The sequence below is a fragment of the Mesoplodon densirostris genome, chromosome 3, assembly GCF_025265405.1.
Source record: "Mesoplodon densirostris isolate mMesDen1 chromosome 3, mMesDen1 primary haplotype, whole genome shotgun sequence".
NCBI lineage: Eukaryota > Metazoa > Chordata > Mammalia > Artiodactyla > Ziphiidae > Mesoplodon > Mesoplodon densirostris.
Window position 1 is genome coordinate 53,160,195 of NC_082663.1, and position 23,949 is coordinate 53,184,143.

General features: G+C 36.8%; 1 protein-coding gene across 9 annotated transcripts in view; it reads right to left on the reverse strand.

Annotated features, from left to right (window-relative positions):
- ADAMTS6 (ADAM metallopeptidase with thrombospondin type 1 motif 6) overlaps positions 1-23,949 on the reverse strand; it is a 292,238-nt gene that overhangs the window by 11,353 nt on the left and 256,936 nt on the right. For 7 of the 9 annotated variants that reach the window (XM_060092943.1, XM_060092946.1, XM_060092944.1 and 4 more), the window contains 4 exons: positions 22,991-23,120; positions 15,360-15,564; positions 7,593-7,769; positions 4,712-4,868 (listed from right to left, as the gene is read on the reverse strand). In XM_060092943.1, the coding sequence (XP_059948926.1) occupies positions 4,712-4,868; positions 7,593-7,769; positions 15,360-15,564; positions 22,991-23,120 (669 nt within the window). Of the gene's footprint in view, positions 1-4,711; positions 4,869-7,592; positions 7,770-15,359; positions 15,565-22,990; positions 23,121-23,161; positions 23,260-23,949 lie in introns of those variants that run through there. The other 2 variants (XR_009531448.1, XM_060092947.1) reach the window with 2 other exon arrangements.

Sequence of the window (23,949 nt, forward strand, 5' to 3'; positions counted from 1 at the left end):
CTCTGTGTACTCATGGTAGTTTCTTTCTACCCCTATTACAGTACTGCCCATATTGTGAAAATTATTTGTTTGCATGTTGCCACCCCTCCTAAACTGTGCTTCCTTTGAGGACAGGAAACTTTCCTAGTCTCAGTGGCTGGCACATGGTAGGTAGGTTTGCTAATTAAATGACTTTATGGTTGGATGACTGGAGAGAACATTTTTTAAACACCATCACCTTGACGAACGGACAGACAGATATCTATGTGATAAATCAAGTTCAGTAAAATGTTAACGGTAAAATCTAGATGGCGGATGTCCACTGTAAAATTCTCTCAATTTTGCTGTATGTTTGAAACTTTTTATTATTTTAATAATAAGATATCAGGAGAGGAACCATCTCCTAAACTTCAGTAGTTGAAACAATACCCAAGATTCTATCAGTGGCCCATGTTACCCATAAAGACCCCACTGAAAGACTGTATTTTAGATCCCAAGAGAGCTCTGTTAGTCCTACCCTGTCTTGCTTGGAGCAGAGATTAACTAGTTACTCAATAGCCTCCTTTCCAAGAGTCAAGGGAACCTGATTCTGGTAGAAAAAAAGGGGTCCTCTTCTACGTCCTGCATTAAGCAGAACCTACTCCTTCCCCCACAATTGGACTTTCCTCCCAAGTTCCCCTTTGTAAGAGGCACTTCCTCTCTCCCTGATCTGATTTCCAGAAGCTCTATCAGGTCACTCTCACATTATTTTCATGCAAGAGCCTCTTCTCTTTTAAAATCCACGCTATCTGCCCATTTCATATCTCTATGGATGACAAGTTATAACTTCAATCAACTGTTTCATTCTTTTTCTCAGGGTACACACTGGGTTTTTCCAACTACAGATTACAACTGGCTCATGGACCACTTAGTCTATGAAGCTTGCCTTGATCCAAAATGTTAAAGTCATCAGTCATTCATATGAGCACTCTTAGCACTTGTGTAAACCACTCCATATAACACATTCTACCCTGCATTTAAAAAAAATAAGTATCTTTCCCATAAGACTACGAACTTATAAGTGTTTTGAATTTTCCATAATAAATGGCAGAGGCTGGCCGCAGCAAGCATTCAATAAGTAGCTTCTGATGAAATGAACAGATGGTTTCAGGTATTTAAATATATTCAATATATACTACTGGGAAGCTAAAGAGAACACAAAACAAGTTACAACAGATATACTGTTTCTACTTTAATTCTTATTTTATAAAAGAGAGTGATCGTGTCTTAAATGAGTCAACAGCTTTAGGGAATAACAATTCTAAGATTAGTCATACTTGCAGGATTAATACTTTCCTAAAAGTTTCCTCCTTTACTGAGGATAAAAATATTGTCCTAACTGCTTACTTCAGATTAATATTAATAAAAGGTGATTTGGCCAGACAGAAATGACTATGAGGTATTTATCCAAATAATCCAAGAAATATCAGATTAACACCTATCCATTTTAAGAGAATTTCTTTAAGGCAGAAATAAGTGCAGTTGCAAATGATATTCTGCCCACTATAAAAACAGCACTACAGTTTCAGCTGCAAAGCTTATGTATGATAATTATCCACTATAGAGAAGTGTTTGGAGAAATTATTAAAATGGCCTAAAATGAAGTTATGAACATAACTTCAACATATATTATTCTGGGCATGTCAAAAAGCCAGTTCTGGGACTTCCCTAGTGGCGCAGTGGTTAAGAATCCACCTGCCAATGCAGGGAACACGGGTTCGATTCCTGGTCTGGGAGGATCCCACATTCTGTGGAGCAACTAAGCCCGTGTGCCACAACTACTGAGCATGCACTCTAGAGCCCATGAGCCGCAACTACTGAGCCCACGTGCCACAGCGACTAAGCCTGAGCACCACAACTACTGAAACCTGCACGCCCTAGAGCCCACGTGCCACAACTACTGAGCCCACGCCCTGCAACTACTGAAGCCTGCACACTCGAGGGCCTGTGTGCCGGAACTACTAAAGCCTGTGCGCCTAGAGCCCATGCTCCGCAACAAGAGAAGCCAACACAACGAGAAGCCCATGCACTGCAACGAAGAGTAGCCCCCACTAGCCACAACTAGAGAAAGCCCGTGCTCAGCAACAAAGACCCAACGCAGCCAAAAATAAATAAATAAATAAACAAATAATTTAAAAAGAAGCCAGTCTTTCAACAATGATTAAGACTCAATCTTTTTCTTTTTAATTTAATTATTTTATTTTATTTTATTTTTGGCTGCTTTGGGTCTTTGTTGCTGCATGCAGGCTTTCTCTAGTTGTGGCAAGCGGGGGCTACTCTTCGTTGCGGTGCACGGGCTTCTTGTTGTGGTGGCTTCTCTTGTTGTGGAGCATGGGCTCCAGGCGTGTGGGCTTCAGTAGTTGTGGCACGCGAGCTAAGTAGTTGTGGCTCACGGGCTCTAGAGTGCAGGATCGGTAGTTGTGGCGCACGGGCATAGTTGCTCCATGGCATGTGGGATCTTCCCGGATCAGGGCTTGAACCCGTGTCCCCTGCACTGGCAGGCAGATTCTTAACCACTGTGCCACCAGGGAAGCCCCAAGACTTAATCTTTTGAAAATCATGCCACAAGTGTCTGTACTTCATAATCACAAGCTCTGTTTTCATGTTAAAATTCCTGATTTTTTTTAACATTTTTATTGGAGTATAATTGCTTTACAATGGTGTGTTAGTTTCTGCTTTATAACAAAGTGAATCAGTTATACATGTACATATGTTCCCATATCTCTTCCCTCTTGCGTCTCCCTCCCTCCCACCCTCCCTATCTCACCCCTCTAGGTAGTCACAAACCACCTAGCTGATCTCCCTGTGCTATGCGGCTGCTTCCCACTAGCTATCTATTTTACGTTTGGTAGTGTATGTATGTCCATGCCACTCTCTCACTGTCACAGCTTAAAATTCCTGATTTTAAAGAGTGAATTACAAATAGCATATAAACGTAGTTGAAAATGACATGCCCTAGGGCTCTTCCAAATCTAGGTTCAAATCCTGACTCTACTACTTCCTACTCTTGTAATGTGGGTAAATCACTATCTCTCTCTGTGCCTTAGTTTCCTCATCAGTAATACCAACTCTTGAAAGGTTGTTATCACGATTATATAATATACACAGATATTTATGTATATGAGATACATAAAATGGATAATAAATATAAAGAGCCTAACATAATACCCAACATAGTTTAATATGATAGTTATATCCTCTCTTCCACCTTAACCTTTTATCTTCCAACTCTGAAAAACAGACTTCCAAACCCACATGACTGAATACCAATAATTTACAATACATAAAGACTTGTTTGCTACAGATCTCAGAGAAAAGAGATTTTTAAAATTTAGATCATTTAAAGAAAATAGTTTTGCTACGAAAAGTACTTCTGTTTGTCATAGATTTTGAGCCCTTCTCAAGAGAAGGAAAGCTAGATTTCCAGAACATCCCTTACCAAAGGGGAAAAAAAGGAAATGGCACTAGAGCCAGAGATTTTGCAAATTAAAATTCTGATTTTGAATTAATATAGGGTAAGGTTTTACTTCTTTGAAAGAGTAAGTTACACAGTAAGTATACTGTGTTGAGGCTCAGATATAAGACCCAGGCCACTTGCAAAGATGCAAGTTTTCTGCATCTTGTCATGGAAGATGATTGCTCTTCCTAAAATGAAATTCCTTATGGAAACATTGAAAAATAGGATTAAAAAAATCCCTCAAATGGATAGATCTGATCAAAAGAAATAATTTATTTTTAATAGAATAATGACCATATCATTTTCATTTGAAAAGTAGTCACAAATTATAGTCAGCATAGCTCTTTATTTTTGTTTTATTTGTTTTTTAAGCAGAGTCCGATGGCTGGGTTTCTTACATAATTAAAATTCATGGCTTCAGATGTTTGTATATTTGATCATGCTTCCATTTTCATGTGAGAAGGCAGTCTGAACTTCCTGACTATGCCATTTTTGTCTCTATACTCCCCATAGTTTCTGTTATTATGCCTTGCACATAGTAGCATTCAGGAAATTTCAATGAATGCTTAACTGAATAAACAAAGTATCTTTATTTAAATAAGATATAAGAAAATTCAGGATTTGGATGGGCATCTGCTGTTAATAAAGGGATTTCCCCATATAGAACGAAGAGAAATTTCAGAGTCTGAAGACTTTTGTCCTCCTATATAAACAGCTATATAATAACATTCTTCTATTTTTCTTCAAGGAGAAAATTAGCATTTGTAACATAAGTAGTTTCAAACATATGCTTTCATTATATGTATCACAAGCATGAATTTTAATCTTTACAATAGCAGAGGTCCATCGTTGTAGCCAAAAAGAAATAGACGTTTTCAGTTTTAAGCTTGGTTCATTAGAAATCATCTCTATCTTTCTAGCACAAGTCAAACATAGAATGCTAGGTTGGACAGAACCTTAGAGATTATCCACCCCACTCCCTCACTGCATAGGTAAGTAAACTTAGCTCCAGAAAAGTTGACTTAATAAGGTCATACAGTTAATGGAAGAGTCTGGAAGAAAACTTAGGTTTCCTGATTACATATCCAGTATATATGTAGCTTTCACAAATGCTCTATGCAGACACACTACAACAGTGGTTTTATGGGGCTCTTTGAACTCTGGGAATCAGTATAGGTGAACCACTAGAGACCAGAGGCTCCTTACCTTCTATACTGGAGGTACTGGGAAACTTACCTTCAGTACTGGAAATGGGGGTACTGTCACATTTGCTTTCGCACTGCTGCATTGATGGAGGTCGAACAGTTTCTGGACAGTCACTCGATGCCTGTCCAGTGTAGGAAAGACATTGCACAGTCCGCATTTGCTGTCCAAGTCCACACTGAGCAGAACACTAAACCAAAAGACAGGGAGAAACAAAATACTGATCTCAACAGTTTTCAGGAGGTAAAAAAGATACTATGTCATTTCAAATACCATAGATACTAGCTTTTAAAGCCCATATGTAGTTCACCTTGGAGAGGTATATGATTAGGTCATTCTATTACAGAACTGGTTTGGAAACTCAAGGATCATGTTATTACCCTAGACAATGGAAGCAACTTAGTTTCCAGAAGACAACAGATGGAGATTTCTTGGTCTATTATTTCAACAGTTCCAAGCAGTGCTTGTGAACTTAAACAGGAGTATAATGAGAAAATATTTGTGATGAAGTAGAATAATCAGAGGTTCTAGGGCTGGGACATCACTATTGCTGCCTATTTATATATTATAGATTTGTGGGAAAACAACCTGATGGTCTATTGGAGTGCTCTTAATCTGATCAAAATTTTAGTTCAGTATAACAGCAGTGACTGCTGTGGGGCCTGGTGACGGGACTAGTTTGAAAAAAAAAAAGAGCATAAATAAGTACCTTGAGTTTTGTGAGGTATTTTCAGTCACACAAATCTGAGACAAATCTGAGAAGAGGTCTGGTGTTAGCCAATTAGCATGTCTCCCTCTCCTTTTTCATCTACTCGGGGATTCGGTTACTTTAGAATTGAAGTTACTCTCTGAGGGGCTTAGTTTCAGCTGGGACTGATCAGCTGTCCAGGCTGAAGAATAAAGCTGTGGTCCATTCTTTGGGCCTGCCGCCCAGAATGCCAGAAAGCCTGTGAGATTTGGGATCAAAGGGATGAGGAGCTAATTGTGCAAACACAGGTGATGGTGATGTTTACAAGGTAAACAAACCGAGGCCCTGTTGGATTTATTTGCAAAAACTCTCAAAGCACTTACAGGACTTGCAAGGATATTTACAGATACTTTTAAGTTTCTAAATACAGAATGAAAAATAAATGCACCATAAACATGTAGTAAAGCATCTTTGAAAATGTATTTTCACTGGTTAATTTCAATTTTAGGAAACTGAATTGAAAATATAGAGGAGAAGAAAAGGACTTGACAACGTTTAAAAGAACAATCTCAAACTGATAACTGTAAATTTGGTGAAATTATCAAGACGCAAAAACTTTCAAATGCCCTGTATATAACAGTGAATTGCAACAAAGAATATATAAGAAAGGAAATTCCTAGCCGGTTTAAATAAAAATCATAAGAGCATGTCTGTACTGATTCTTTTTTTTTTATTTTATTTTATTTTATTTTTGTGGTACGCGGGCCTCTCACTGTTGTGGCCTCTCCCGTTGCAGAGCACAGGCTCCGGACGCGCAGGCTCAGCAGCCATGGCTCACGGGCCCAGCCGCTCCACGGCATGTGGGATCTTCCCAGACCGGGGCACGAACCCGTGTCCCCTGCATCGGCAGGCGGACTCTCAACCACTGCGCCACCAGGGAAGCCCTGTACTGATTCTTTAATAGCATAGTATCAATTATAAATTGTGAAACTGCCACACTTCTACAGAGAAACACTTATTGCATTCAATGTTTACTTAAGCTTATGATGTACATTCCACTTGAGCACTTTGTAAATCAAACTAAATACTGTTATACAAAAGCAAATTATTAATTATTTGTTAGACAATGCAAATGTTAATGATTTTATGATCATACTTCTTTTGTTTCCCCACAGGGCTGAGCACAGAGCAACTATATTTATTTGCCTTAATAGAGACTGAAAATCTTTGCCCACTCCCCAAAGAGTCTGTAGATACTGCTACACTCTAGCAATATTGAATTTTGGCCATAATTTTGGTAACTACTTCTATGAAATGCCATTATTAATAAGTAATGGCAGGCCCAGAGCACAAACAAAATCATGCTGGTGTAGTTATATGCCACTATGATTTATTTGGGTCTCAGATATTAGAAAATGACCAGCTCAAGGTTAATTATAAAGCCACAGTAAAAGGGCATTGATTCACTAGAAATTTTCTTTCTGGATCATTATTTTTTAACATAACCTAATAAATTTCCTTTTTGACATTCTAAAGAACAATACTTAATTTTCCTTCTATCCAAATATATCAATTTGCTTTTAAAGGATTTAAGGTGACCTTCAGCAAGATAACACAATTTAAAACTGAGAAAGAAGAAAGTAAAAATAGGAATTGGAACATAAAATAGAAATGAGTCCAATCAATATAAAAATACATACTAAAAGCCCTATATACCCGTTTCCCAAATTCATAGTCTCCATCAGCTAAATCCATTGAAGAATAAGTATTCATAACATTTCAAAGACTGTCAATCATATTATCAAGCTAATTAAAACCTCCACATCTTTTCTGTGAGGTTAAGAGAAGTCATTTTGCAAGTGGGAAAGTTAAGACAATGGTGTTAACTGATCTGGTCTTGAACTAGTTGAGGGAGTTGACACTAGAATCCAAGTTTTGGTAGCTTGTTCAAATCTCTGGCCATTAGACTATTTCTCTTTAATTTTAAGTTAAAATGTTAGAATCCAAGGAGTAGGTGAAAGTGGGAAGTGTGTAGGTGTGGGAGAAACATGGCTCAGTGTGTCTATGTGTGACTGCTGCTGCCTATGCACTGTCTCACACTCACATCTCATACCTGGACCTCTATGTATTGTTACTCATCTCTTGAGCCCCTACAATGACCCAATCAGGAACCTCAAGTGTCTCAAGGTGCTGCTTCAGCAGGAGCCCACAGTCCAACTGCCCTACCTGGCCCCAGTCTCCTGTCACCCAGCGAGGAGGAGGACAGCGGCCCAAACTGCAGCGGATGCGGACAGGGGGTTTGCTCTCCTCGGAACATTGTGCTGCTGGGAATGTTTTAGAAAGGTCACTGCTCTTGCACAGAACAATCCGATGCTTGAATCCTGGACCACATTTGGGAGTGCACTGTAAATAAAACAAATACTAATGAATAATGAGAGTCTAAAGATAGAGAAAAATTTGAGGAAAGTCTTTCTCCAAGTAAATGTGTGTTTGGGTAAACAACATACACACATACTAAATTCTAGGCAGTCTTACATATATGAAAATTCCTTAAGTTTTTAAATAGAAGAACTTTTATCTTTTTCCCTACGGTCTTTAAGAGCTAAATCCAAAGTTTGCCTTTCTTGGCAGCATATTTTCTTCTTTTATTGTGTGTAGGCTTATTCTGTGATTCCTCCCTATTCTTGGCCATATTCAGTTGTGATAAGATTCTGCTAATTTTTGGAATGTGGAATCCTTGGTTTCTTACTTGCTAGGTGTAGTCTTCTGAAAAGAATTCTTATGTTACTAATAGACCATCAGAAGTTGTCTTTGTGAAGCAAGCTAAGGTTTGATTTAGATGTGTACGGTTGTCCCTCAGTATCCGCAGGGGACTGGTTTCGGGACCTTGGAGGCCACCAGAATCCGTGGATGCTCAAGTCCCTTGTATAAAATGACAGAGTATTTGCATACAACCTACACATACCCTCCTGTATACGTCAGATCATCTTTAGATTCCTTACAATACCTAATACAATGTAAATGCTATGTAAATAGGTGCCAGTGTATGGCAAATTCAAGTTTTACTTTTTGGAACTTCCTGGAACTTTTCTCCCAAACATTTTCAATTTTTGGTTGGTTGAATCCATGGATGTGGAACCCAGAGATATAGAGGGCCAACTGTATTCTTAGAGTGTGCTAGCTAAGGATACATGATCACAGGTAAAGGTTCACTGTACAGAAAATCTCTGGACATTTGCTTGTCCATCAGTTAAACATAATGAATTTGACTGTGCTTTAGTTGGACCAGTCTGCTCTTCATACTGAGGAAAAGATCCTTCTTCCTATGTCATGAAGTCTATTACTTACCTCTTTTCCAAGTTAATTGGAGTGCTCTGTTCTAGAGCCACCTATTCAACGCGGTGGCTGACTGAAGTCCTCCAGCTTTCTCCCCTGCACATCTGAGCCCTTCCTTATAATCTGTACTTCTTCTCAGTGAAGTGAGACCCTTACCCACAATATTTTGAAGCCCCATTTCTATACCTTTCATTCAAAAGCCATTTCCAAATTTCGTACAGGAACTACACTAGACCAGGGGGAGGGGAGACCATAAGAATGAATAAGTCAGTCTGTACCTCAAGGAGCTCACAGTTTTAATGTAGGAGATAGATAGGTGGACACAAGGTTAAGTAACATAAAAGAGGATGTAAGAATATATAAATTCTTGTGCCCCTGATCACCAATTTCTTATTTTATAATTATGTATTCATAAGTCTTCTCATTCCTACCAGACTATAAGCTCCTTAAAATTATTTCACTTCTGCTTCATTTTCGTACACAACCTCACCCCCATCCTCAGGATCCAGCAGAGGGTTTTGAGAAAGCACTTTATAAATATATACCCTCCTTTATTTGGGAAGATGACCGTTTTGATTTACTTTTAGGTAAATCAACATGTACTAGCTGTGGGATGGGAATGTCTTCTTGAACAATGTACACATCCCTGAGTGGCTTTGTCAGGGGTAATCCTTGAACCTGGTTCATGTCATAGAAAGAAAGAAAAATATTAAAATTCTTTCAGGTGTAAATCAAGGATCTCATGAACACTCTTCATCACAATGAATGTGGTAACAGAGTGCATTTCCTCCAACTTAGAAAACATTACATTAAGATGCATTTTGAAGGAGAATAACATCCAGTTCTTTCCAATATGGTTCCAAAAAAGGTTTGAGTTAGGGATTTAGAAATCAAGAGAGAAATCCCCAATCCCTGTTCTTCTTTTTCACCAGCCAAATCAACATCCTTATTTCTAGCTGCTGCCTCACTCTACCCATATACTCAGGCACTAGGTTCTATTCATCTAAGTTGTAAATCTCTCTCACATCTGTTGATTTCTCTTTGTCTCCACTGCCACTAACCTTACTAAGACAAACATCACTTCCTACATGTAACATTGCAATGGCTTTCTAACAGGTCTCCTGCTTCTTGTTCTTGCCTCACTCCAATCCACTCTCTAAAGCACACGTCCAGTTATATCCTTCAGTGGTCTTCAAGATAAAAATTCAAACTCTTTAAATATCTTACTGTACACTGATAGGAAGCCTCTGCTTACCTCTTCAGATTCACCTCTCCATACTAAACAAGGTACAGTGTTCCTAGTGCCAGCCCAGTGCCAGGCACAAAGCTAATGCTGCTGCTGCTACTACTATGACTACTGCTGCTACTACTATGATTACTGCTTTATTAAGTGTCAAGCAGCATTCTAAGTCCTTTGCATGTCACAATCTACCTAATCTTCATGGAAACCTCACGAAGTGCTGTTTTCACACCCATTTTACTAGTGGGAAACTGAAGTACTGAGAAGTACAGATAAATTCAGATTGCAGCTCTGAAAAAGATAATGCCCTGAAAGGTAAATGTACAAAGACACAAACCCTCTGTGGGACCATGTGAAGTTATACGCAAAGCTTAACATAAGACATCTTCTATTGAGGCAAGAAATAATTAAGAAAATTATAGCCCAAGCTCCACTAAATAAGTCACAGATATTCTATCCTATAGCACTGGAAGTAGAGATAATCAACTGGATTCTCAAAATAGTGAATGACTGAAAACTACAGTCTGATTCAATGAATATACCAGCCCTGAGCCCTGCAGATCTAGTCACAAATATTACATGTCTATAGCCGGAATCTCAACTCTGGTCTCTGCAAATATTGCACTTCTAGAGGGTGACTGTAAAATGAAATGTGTAAAAATTGCTTGTAAAAAATAGTAAAGGCACAGGATGCCACTTAGACCAACTTCGTTTTAAGTAGAACTCTATCCTGCAAATTCTTCTGACCTTATGTCAGAGATGTTCAAGCAGAGACATCCCTCAGCTTGCTCTTATTTTTGCTTCTTCCCTCTGCTTTATTTAGCTCACATTTCATCTTTGCCTCTCTAGCCTTCTGATGAATATGTTTATCTATCTGACAGCCTCAGTTTTATTTAGCTACCTGAAAAAATACGAAATCCTAGAAAAGCAAGATGTAACCACAATTATATATAGGATTAATAGGCATTAAATTAATCATAAGTGATTCAGAGCATGTTTCAGAGATAATCATTAGTCTATACCCATGTAAAGGGTATATTTTTTGCACACTTTTTGAGTATGCAGTAAAATTCATTAGAAATAATTAGAAATTGAATACTTAGTAATAAAAAGTCATTTTTTTAGACTAAAGTCTAGTTATAAATATCAAAATTAATTCAATTCATTCTCGTAATAAACCATTAGGTAGCTGGGTGGAAGATAATTCAGCGGAAAATGATTCTTTAGTAAAATTACTTCTCTCACTATTTCTCCTCATTGCAGATAAATATCTTTTTTTTCTTCTTTTATTCATATAATCAGAAACTTACAGTTATTTAAAATCTGACCAGACCGTTTGTTTTTGTTCTCATCTCAGTGGGATATAGGAGGTGATTTTTTTTTTTTTTTAATTTTTTTTTTTTTTTTTTGCGGTATGCGGGCCTCTCACTGTTGTGGCCTCTCCCGTTGCGGAGCACAGGCTCTGGACGCGCAGGCTCAGTGGCCATGGCTCACAGGCCCAGCCTCTCCGCGGCATGTGGGATCTTCCCGGATCGGGGCACGAACCCGTATCCCCTGCATCGGCAGGCGGACTCTCAACCACTGCGCCACCAGGGAAGCCCAGGAGGTGATTTTTATGAGAGATACATTTATACTTCAGTTCAACATTCTATGATTAAGAAGCAAAAACATATTTTGCAGAAAAAACATTTGAAACCACACCAGGGAAAATAATTTGGCTCTCACTTGTAAAGGATAGAAACATTAACATTTTGGGGTTAGCCTGAATTCTCTCTGGAGAGGTGGGTTTAATTTACTTAGTTATGGCATCAGAGTAGAACCTAGGAGTAAACAAGGTGACAGCACAAGTATCTACTAAAACAAAGAACAGTGCCTCGGTAGGAAGATTCCTGCCCCCCCCATCCTTCTTAAGTAATGCTACCTAAATGTAAATCCCATCAAGTCAATTGAGTATGATGCCAGTCATCTATTTGTCCAAGAATAAGTACAAGAAACAGAACTTTTTCAATGCGTACTCTGTGAGAGTCAAAAGAAACCATTCCTATACATCAAAAGAATGGCTAAGGATTGCTGGAGCCCATTCACAGTACACAGCAACACTTTAAGAGTCACGTGCCAAGAGAGGGCAAAAACAGAAAGCCATTTAAGTTCAACATAGCATGGGTGATCCCAGGAGTGAGGCTAAATTGTAGGAAATGGGAAAGCCATGGCTTCATTAGTTTCACAAAGACTGCAGAAGAGCCATTTTCCACCAAGGCAATTTGGCTTAATTTTTTTTTTTTTTTTTTTTGCCGTATGCACTGGGTGGGTTTCACTGATGGGGAAAATGAAAACGGTTCCTGGCTTTGCAACAATGGAAATTTTACATTAGAGAAGCCAGCAAAGAAAAGAAAAAGGTCAGAGGGTACATTCCTCTTACTGCCACATGTTTTCACCAGTTGAACCTCACCCTTGTGACTAGCAGAGCTCAGACAGCTGATATTTGGAATTGGGAAGGGGGCAGAAAGAGGAGGGAAGTTTTCATGGGCATGTGAAAAAGATATTGTGTGAAATATCTTTGCAAAAGTTAAGTGAAAGAGGTTGAACACTGCCTGCTCTTCTCCTGGGACCTCCTCTTTTCATTAGTGGGAGATGTTACATTCCTCTGAGAAGAACAGGTTCCTTATTCTCACTTTGTTCTCCATGGCTACTCAGACATTTTTTTTTTCACTTAATGCTATTTACTTTTACTTATTTTTAACTTATCTGGAGAAGAGGTAGGTTTTATGCTAAAGGGAAATGGAAGGGTGAGAGTGCACCCCCTCCTTTGGAAAATAAACAGGAGAGACTGAATGGGGATAAAAATCAACTCTTTCCTCCTGAACAAAGGATGAAGATGATGGTATAGATGATGTTCAACTAGAATCTTTGAGATGGCAATGGCAGGATTTCCTGACTCATGCTTACCCCAGAATAGTTTTCCTGTGTTGTCTGTGGAGAGACAACAGGCACTATTTTTTGGTTTTTTTGGAAGTGATAGTCCCAACATGTGTACTCCATGCCCCCCAGCTCCACTTCTCTCCCATAAGCTTTGACTTAGCTATCTTAAAGAAGATAGCAGAAATGTGATTCAAAGTCCCCTTAACTTAAAACATATTTCTCCAGGCAGCTTCCAGGAGTACCTAACAGCCTCGCAGAGCCATTTGAGCAAGCCACTTCTAAGACTGGGTAGATGAGAAGCAAAATGCTAAAAGTAGGGTAACTACAACCTGTATGAAGTTGAATTAGGAAGAAAATCTTAAAATGGTATTTGGAATGGAAACATACAGTAATATACATAATCTATTCCTTAAGGTGATTATATTTGGTGTTTTATGTTAAAAATATAATGATACAGAAAAATGTAGGTCCAGAGACCAATGTGAAGTGAGTCTGCACATGAGAAGATTTTGGCGTTTTAGTGGTCAGCAGAAGTTTTTTCTAGTTTCTATTTTTGAACTTGTTGATTTTTCTCCACTTTTTGTAGAAGGATAATATGGTATAAAGTTCTGTATTCAAGCCTTCTTGTTACCTATCACTACTTTATTCAATCTTATCTTCCATTTATTCTTTAAAACAAATCCTTTTCTCCCACTCTACTTTCACCACATGATCTTTGTGTTTCTGTTCAGTTGTTTCTCTTATCAGGAATACTTCTCCAGTTTCTTGTTCTCTTCCCTACTTCAAATCTTACACTCCTACAACATTCAGTTCAACCCCCATCAACTAAAAAGCCTTCTGAGCCTACTCCAGGCTATTCTGACCTTCTCAGCTCTGAATTTCTGTATATCTTATACATTTATACCTCACAATCCACCATTTTGTTAAACACTGTCTTATGTTATTTTCTAGCTGCTTCATGGATATTTCTTATTTTCCCAAGTTCTTGAGATTCTTCTGAATTCTCCATAGCTCCTATCCCAATGTGGTTAGAAAGCACCCAGTTATACTTACTGACTTGGCCTGAAACCCTAAAAATGTTGCAGCCAATTATCAGGTCTCCCATTAGGATTTTCCAATAACAACACTGCCATCATTATCAAAGACTATTTATGAACTTCTATAAGGGTCTTGGGCACTGACTTGCAAGTAAAATAACTACTAACATGTGTACAATTCTGTAAAATGTCTCTTCTTTATCACTGGATTTTATCTTCCAAATGAATGTAGGAGTTAATCCACCCACTGTTAGGGAACAGAAGAGTTCATACTGTTTTCCATAACCACTGAATAATACTGAGAATATCTCTACATTTGATTGAAACACAAATAAAAGTTAGGTAGGCAGAATGTAATTACTGAAGCTGGACTATGGCCAGGAAACTTGGAAGAACACTCCCAACGTCTGCCAAAGATTCCACAGATAACCACAACCGGTCAGAATCTCCATTTCCATGTACCATCTTAAACACAGGTCTCTCTTTTAGCCCTGTGCCTCTAGCAAAATAAGGCCACTCAAGCAGTAAGATTCATAGGGAGAAAAGTTACATCCAGAGGTTCCTAAAGAACAATGTTTAGTTTTTTTCTGTTGTTTATTTTTTGACAAACTTATGAGGTCTACAGGAAATACCTAAAGCAAGTACTACAATGTTTCCAGCAGGAAATGCATCCTGTTTTGCTAACTTAGAAAAATGACCTTTAGTTATATAGCCAGATACTCATTCTTTCTAACATTTACCAACACTACAGAAGGATTCAGTTCTTCTTTAGGAAATGTAGAGAATGGTACAGTGTGTATATGTATATGTCTCATGCAGGATGAAGAGTCAAGAATTAACTCTACCTCTTACCTCATTTTTCATAAGACCATTTTTCTGAGGCCTCGGGATTATATCAGACTTTTTATATATACATGTATGCCAGAAAAACATTATCTTAGTTAGATCTTCCTCAATGATCATATAAGTGGAGGTAATGATAAAATCTGAATTTGACTTTTTGACAGTTATAACCCTCAACTCTGTGTTTCTTCCCCAGAAGCAATTAAAATATATATAGATATATAACATGTGATGATAAATTAAACTCATATGTAAGAGTTATATGGTTAGGCTGGAACATTACTTGGAAAAAAAGATATAACATATCACTAATTCTGAGTTTATAATGCTGTTCAAGAATAGCAATGAAGAAGAAAACCCACTTATAATATTCTCTCAAATTCACTTCAGGCTTGTTTTTTAATTAAATTGATGACTAGTTTCTCATTGATTTTCCTTACTCCAAAAACCTTTACTTCCTGGCAAGCAGCAAAAAAATATAACATGGCCAAATTCAGAGTTATGCAGCCCTTACTTGTTGAGTTCTAAGGTGCTCACATGCTCAGGTGTCCTTAATATTAAATGCTTTGGTATTGATAGCTAAGACATCTCAAAACATACAGCCTCAGATTTCCTTACTTCTGACCAGTCCAAAGCCACCCACTGCGGTGGACATGACTGGTTGTTGCAGGGCTCTTTTTCAATAGGCCGGTGTGTTAAACAACCACTGTAGTCCAGTGTCTCCTCCTCAGAAGGTCCAATCTTCCTGATGCAGAGCACTGCCCTTGTGCGCATCCCACCATCACAAGTCTTGCTACATTCCAACCAGTCCCCAATGAACCATCTGCAACAAGAAGTGGAAGAAACACAGAAAAGCATTCCCTCAGTGCAGCCAGAGATTTCAGCAGAGTGAAGGCACTTTCTCAGTGGACTACCTCCTCTTCTCAGAAGAGCTAATATTTCAGTGTCAGTTGATGTGACAAATGACAAATGGAAGAACTGCTAAGGAAAAGATAACCCACTGTCGGCTGCCTTCTAGAGCAGAGTGCATGGGCTTTGGAGCAGGCAGAACCCAGGTTCAAACAAGCAATGCATTATGTGTTTTTAAACTTCTTTTTGTCCTTTTTTATTAATTTCTAAAACGAGGATAACAATATCAATCATGAGATTGTCCTGAGGATTAAGCAAGGTAACATATGAAGCTCCAAGCCACATGCTGGTAAATGGTAACAACTGGTTCTTCATGGGAGGGAGGGAGTCCTGATTTGTTACATTTGCCAGTTTTTGTGGTACGAATACTTCACTATGGCTACTTTCAGCCTATCACCTTGACATACTGAACACGAACAAGAGAAGATATGCTAGTAATAGGGTCTCAGGAGCCTCTAACAGTGTCTAACACACAACAAACAAGAAACAGTAGCCATTTTTATTATTACATTGAGGCAGGTTCTCCCTCAATTGAGGACTTTGTGATAAAACCACACTACAGGAGCTAGGGATTTGTTTTCTGATTCCCAGAAATGAATGTCATGCTCTCCATAAGACAGACTTCCTTATTGTCCTTACAGGGGCAGAGATGGCCCAGGTATCCATCCAGAAGACTTGAGGGTCCTAAAAACTGTGGTAAAAGCAGAGCCCTGAGCCAGCTCTGTGAAAACATGGAGATCCCTTGCTTTGACCCCTTCACTCTTAAAAACAGCTTCTACACAGCTAATGTGGGAAGAAACAGAAATATCTTAATAAATGAACATATCTCATATTTGTAGGTATACCACTCCTAAAGTCATCAATGAACTTTCATATATACAATTTCAGGGGTGTGTGTGTGTGTGTGTGTGTGTAGTATTTCTGCAGGACTCACTCTTTTGGGCACATTAATTGGTCCAAGGGTATGAATCATGATCCCAATCAGACCAATAAGAATTCAGCTTTAGAATTTTTATACCTCAACGATAGCAAAAGGGACGCTTTCCTTTCTGGTCACAAAGGTGTATAAAGATACAAGAGCTGATGATGGCCATGTCCCCTGTCAAGTGGAATTAGCTGATCTGAAAGAATGCAGAGGAGCTAGAGAGTCCTGCAGGTATTTGAGTGCTTGATTCCAGCCATTCCTGAAGCTAGGTCCACTCTTACGATTCCCTCAGCTTTGTTATATAAACCAATAAATCCTCTTAAGTGCAGAAGCTAGCCAAAGTTGAAGTTGTGTTATTTCCAACCAGAGTCCTGACTGATATATTATTGTATTTAATGTAATGAATATATGCTGAATGCTTTCTATGCTCAAGGCACTGTGCTTTGTTTTATAGAAGAAAGTAAGACCCAGTGTTAGGAAAACAGTTCTCCAAAATTATGAAAAGTGCAATGATGGAGCTAGGACTAGATCCCCCATCAACTGATATCCACTGGATTTCATTTATAACACTGCCAAATAATAGAATCTAGATCACAAGCATGAGGTCAAAAGACATTTTCTTCAATCTGTACTTATAAATCACACATATATCCTAAATGGACATGTTCATGCTCTTGGTAGGAGAGTAACCAGAGAGAAGAGTATTAAAGTTTAAGAACAAATTTCACCTCTTTTCATGAACTTAGCTCATTTTTGCCAGTTTTGTATGAGGAAGATAATACCTTAGTGAAGTCAGAGTACTAGTATCCTAAATTTGAGCCTACACTCAACCAAATAAGCCACAATGGCCTTTGTTTACTATTATTTTTATTTTCTTTACTTACAGAGGGAAACCAGCATTTAGAAATATCATAACTAACCAGTTTCTCAAACTTAAAAATATATTTTGTCAAAAATTTTAAAATTTTCAACATAAGATTTATTTAAAGAATGATAATTTAATCCTGAATTTAAAAAATCTGATATTAACATTTTTTTTCTAAGTCATTTTCCAGAGGAGATTTAAAGTGATTTTCATATTCTTTCCATTTTATTTTCCACAGATGAACAGGATCCTAAGTTGTTAGTACCATTTTTGGTAAAGAGGAAAATGTGTATTGAGAATAATAACTTGCATGCCAGCCATAGTGAAACTCTGATTCAATTCGCAGCAGTGATTTCATCACCAAGATTAGGGGATAAAACAGCAATGTGTATAACTCAGCCACAAAAAGTTCAGTCATACCATCTCCAGCCATGATCTCATTAGGTCTCATAATGTAAGAGGGATGGAGGCCTTCAAATTAAACACAGGTGCCCAGAGTAACAGCAGTGATTCAGGAGGTGTTGCTGTTTTTTTTGGTGCACGAGACCAGAGCCACCTCCGCCTTTTTATTCTTCGTCCTCTCTTTTATTACCAACCATCTTTTAACCTAGATGTATCACTCTAGCGTTTAAGTCAGAATGTATGAAAGTAAAAATATTAACTACACTTCCAATTTTCCTTCTGACTTTAACTTTGATTTCAGGTTTCACATTCAGTCCCTGTTGTGTCTTTATTGCTCACCAAATCATCCCTTCCCATGTCTCTCTAAAGGATTAAATCACCATCTAGTTATTTAAATAGTTTTGCAATTTTACCACTGCATCTATTAGTCCCAGTTTCACCACTCTCCTGTCCAGTGTAAGACAGACTGCTTCCTTCAACTTCATTCTCCATGTATTTGACCCTCTGATGATATTCTCCCTATTTCTCTTTTTTCATCCTCTAGTTTCAGTGGTAAAATATGAGCACTAAAATTATCTCTGAGACTATCAATTGCTGAATTATTATAATCTGAATAATACTGGGGCTATTTCTTTCTGAGCTGAAGACCCAGTGATAAAATTGTCTTCATCCTCATCAGGATGAAGAAGCTATACAGTTAGTGGGATTCACGTTTGAGTGTCTGAAATGAGTGGCTTGATGCAGCCTGTGTAATCTGATCTACATTATCTGTACCTTAAGAGGACAAACAATAATATTGGGGGAAGAAAATGAGATGATGGGAGTTGACTTATATGGTTTCTATGATTCCTCCCAGGTCTTACATTTTGGAGTTTTATAGAGGACTCTGATGATCTTTTTCTAAACTTAAAATAACAGATTATAGTCGTCCATGGGGTGAGGTGAAATGACTCAAAATAAAAATATACTATTAAAGAAAACCTAGCCCCTGGGTAAAAATCTCTCTCCAGTTTGACCATCCTTTTGCCCTTTTGCTTATAACTCTTACTGTACTTAACATATTTTGCCTTGTACTATAGTTATTTTTATATGTATTTGCCCAATTAGATTGTCCTTAGGAAAAAGAACCATTTTCCAAGGCACAGTGCCTTCCATATTGCAGTTGCTTAAAAAAATGTCTTTTAATTCTTGGTCACAGTATTATCACAATGTACTGTACTCCATTGTTTTCACCTTTCTGATTTTTGCAAATTTAAAAATCACAGTAACATACAGGAATTATATTCAGTATCCAAAGACTCTTCAAATGAGGTCATATATACAAATATTCTTGCTATTAAAAGACAGCATGGTCAAAACTGAACTCTTGGCCTTTCTCTTTGGATTCCAACTCAACATTACTTCCTTTTCTTACAGTGGGGCACTAGCTTCCTATCAGTCATGCCCTTTAATATCAACTCCTCCCTTTTCCTTTTCCTAATTATTTCTACCTATGTCATGAATCCTACCATTTTCATTCAATGCCTCTAGAATTCTTATTTTTTTCCTATCCCTAGTCACCTCACCATCTTGACTACTATTCTTTTTCTCATAAAAGAGTTGCTGCTCTGACCACATTACTTTTTTCCAGCAAGGCTTCCTCTGGCCTTTCAAGGTCCTCCAAATAAACACTATTATTATTATTTCTTTACCAATGCCTCTTTTGTCTATTCTTCCTGGTCCCCTGTATTTTATGCAGAACAAGGATAAACCTTACTGCCCTCTGTTTTTCCATACTTTACTTATAAAGTCTCCAATATGACTAAAGCACATTTAAAATATTTCATTAGATAATTTCTGATGAAAAAATACCATTTAAGATTTTAAATTAATGGTATTGGGAAAACAATAATATTTGAAAATAAATATAGATCCTTTTCTCAAAGCAGGCAAATATATTTCAGATAGAGTTTACCGTAAAAAAAACTTTGAAAGTATAATCATAAAGTGGGTAAGGCCTTCATAACATTATACCAATGAAAGAAATAAAAGTTTGATAGTTTTTCTACATAGTATTTTAAAAAAACTTTTATAAGTAAAAATAGATCATAACACCATAATATGGGAAATATATAACAAACTAGGAAAAAAATGTCTAAAATAGTTAATATTCTTAATACATTGAGTTAATACAAATCAATAACAAAATGATAAACACTTCAGTAGAAAAATGGGTCAGGCCATGAAGAGCAAAAAAGAAGTAATACAAATGGCCACCAAACATAATTTTTAAATGTTCAGCCTCACCAGCAATTCTAGCACAAAAAATAAAATAGCAATTAGATATCAAGGGTTTTTCTTCCCTATAAAATAGTTAAAGATTGTTTTTAAAATGATACCCGGTGTTGTTCAGTTCAGGAAAATGACAGTCATATACGTACTATTGGTGGGAATATACATTCATACATTCCTTCTAGAGAGCAACTTGACAGTTTGTCTCAGAGAGTAAAATATAATTCTATTTGAACCAGAAATTTTATTCCTATTCATTTAGCATAAGGGCATAATTATAGAGAGCAAAGTTTTGGTAGCAAATATGGTTAATGTTGTGAAATAGAAAGGGATCAAAAGCTAGGACCCAGACAAAATTGTTCAACAGTGGAAAACCAATTTAAATAAATAATGACATATCTACTAAATGTTGTAGATGATGTTTAATGTTCAGAACAACATAATGTTCAATATGTTGAGAACTGACTACAGAGCATCATAAATAATATAATTCCATTTTTTATATACATGTGCCTATGTAGACATAGAAAAAGATGAAATATATAGATCAAAATATTAACAGTGGTCTTACAAGTATTGTAAGTGTTTTTTTAGTTTCTTCTTTCTACTTATCTGCATTTAAAAAATTTTATGCTTTAATATGTATGACAAAAACCAAATATGATTATCACATTGTCATCTGAAAAACCTTCTCTCTTCCACACTCATTTAATGTCTTACTGAATTCAGTAGTTTTTCAGTGAGCTTTATCTCTATAATACCAATGTCTACTGGGAATCTTATTACATATGACAACCATTCTGAATAATTAAGATTTCCTTTTTTCATAGTCTGAATTCAAAGGAATAAAGAAGAAATTTAAAAGGACTGATAAAAGAGAAATATTTTAAATATGTATCATTAGCTCTTTCCAACAAAGAAAACTGTCTGTCTAAATTTTCTATCTTTTTCAAATTCCATTTTCTTACTGCAAACAACAAAAAAAGTTAAGAAGTAACTTTTTATTTCCGAACTACAAAAGGAAGGGAAATATGAAACAATTTTATCTGAGTAGGTTAATTCCAATGTCAATTATCCTTAAAATGTTAAAAAAAAAATCTCCCATGTAATATACAAGCACATGATATATGGAATGAAATGACCAACCACAGAAATCTCAAAGGATGTTTGAATAGCATTTGAACTTAAACAAATAAAAAAGCTGAGGCCAAAATAGAACAGGTGTGACCAGGCCCAGTCAGATGCCTTAAATGGCTGATCATGACAAACATAATACTTAAAGTACTGAGTGTCGGGGAATTAACTTACTGGGTTGAGGCTCACAATTATATGAAAACATGCTTAAGTTATTGGAAATATCAAAAAATATCTTTTGGTTTTTGAGCATCACTTTGTTTTATATAGCTTTTCAGTTTCTCTTGAGATAAATTTATAAAAATAATTAGCAGAAGAAAGGAAAATAAAAAAACAAATATCTTGTCTTTGTAATACATATCATAGGTTGTACTTCTATACTTTCTCATGTCTGGCTTTTAAGGAGTTAGTTACATGGTGATCACATTTGAAAAAGAAGAGACATGAAATTTTAAAAGTCTTAGAATAAAAACTTCTATCACCCTAGATTCTGTGTTCCTTCTTGGTAGCCACTGCCCTAAACCTTTCCAAGAGACTAGGAGTGAGTATTTCTCCTTAAAATTAAAACATTCAGGCAGACACTGACTTTGGATATTGAAAGTTCAAAGGCATTATTATTTTGGAACAAATATCAAGAAATGCATCTTGCTTTAACCATATTAGGGACCTGCATTCTTTATCCATTGTAAGTCCCAGATTTTTGTGACTCCACTTTTAGAAAAAAGGTTACTTCATTATAGAGCTTTCCTCTCCAGTTCTAGAGAGCTTGGAATACATAATCTCATTTGCCTACTCTCGTTTTCTTTATCAATTTCATGTTGGGATAATTAGCTAATCTGGGGGATAATGGTTACTCTGATTTCTCAAACAAGAATGAAATGCCATTCACACATATTTTGTCTTGCTATTGTCAATCAGGCAAAATCCCTAAAAAGATCAGTATTTTCAGCATTAACTCAGCATCTTTGTCCTTTTTCGCAAAATTATTGCCTTTTGCTCAAACGAGAAACCTTTCTGTTCCTACAGATTCCTACAGTGTGGCCCACTGATAGCAGGTCTCATATTTTTAAGTTTAAATTTTTAAGAAGTCATCATTAAGATGGATGGGCTCTCTTCTTGTACCTCCCTTTACAGTGAGTTGTAACTGCTACATTAATCAACAGAAAAGGACTGAAGTACACCTCTAGGCCTGTGCTCTACACTCAGAAGACAGGATGCCTTAGGATGACAGAACTTAAAACTGGGTCAGCAAATTAAAGCACTGATACTCCATTACAGAATATTTCTAAACCATTTAAAATATCTTTAAGCCTTTACGATAATATCTGGAAAAGATAGGACTGCACGCCAATCTACTATATTTTACTGGATCTAAGATACCATTATTTTATGTACCATTAAAGAAAAATAATGCCAATTATTATTGTAAGATACCATCAACTGCAAAATGAATCTAATTTCAGAGATGTTAAAATGCAAATGATATGTGCTTTAGAATTAATGAAATATGACAATTGCCAGCACTATGCCAGGATCAACCTATTGAAGTTCCTGCTTTAAAGGGGTTAATTACTAAGTCCTGTGGATAAATAGGAATCAAAATTCCACCCTCTGTGATGTTTTACCCCCTTTTCTCAGCCTAATTTATTTATATCGTATGAATGTATGTTTCCAAATAAGAATATCTAATGTTTTTCTCTTTGCACTTGAAGAAAATAATTCTCACTTCTTTCTCTTACTTACTCTGGTGGGCAGGGCTCAGTGTTGCAGGTTCTTTGATTTTCGGGTGGCTTACTATCAGGGTCACAGTAATTGTTCTGGACAATGGAGTTGTCATCCAACCTTTTACAGACCACCTCCTGTCTTTGGACACCTTGAGAAAAGGAGGACATCATTAATTGAAGAGTAGTTTACCTTCCAGTAAGTTAGGTATGCATAGCTTTCCTCTGTAGGGGATCAACCTCACTGGATCGCTGCTGTCTTATCTGTTCCAGAAACACTTGACTGCTCCTCTAAAAAGGAGAGAAGACCTGGTCATTATATTGCAAATTTAGGCAAAATTATTCTCATATTTAGAAACATAACTGTTTTCAAGTTCAGAAAAGAAACTATTGGTAATTTTAAACAATTAGTATTCCCATTTGTATATTCTTCTTCATGCTTTCCTTTAAAAAAAGAAACTTTATTTTCCCAAAATATCATCAGATAAAATGTATGAATATACATTTCAGTGCAAAACAATGGTTGGATATCTATGTAAAAACAAAACATTAGGGACAAATTTACTTTTTAATATCTTGTAGGACAAATCCAATCAATTCAGTCTTTGTTAGGAACACGTAACATTCACACATTTCATTTTTTCTCCTTCCATTTACAGATTTATTTCTCTGAAAGCCCACAAAGTCTAGAATTTAAAGACTGCAGTGAGCCTCTTTGGACTGCAACCCATCAGTAATCTGTTTGCTTTGATAGAGTCAGCCCTTGTTGATTACACCACTGGCAAACAGATACACACATTTTCCATCAAATATTAACTTACAAAGTACTTATCTCATTCTCAAAAATTGGTCTATGTAACCTGTTTGCCACAGCTAAAAATATTCTCATAAAATTTGTAAAATTCTAAATATATGTTTATTATTTAATGGCAAAGATATCCACCACACCTTGCTCACATTTCACAAAATACGAAGACACAC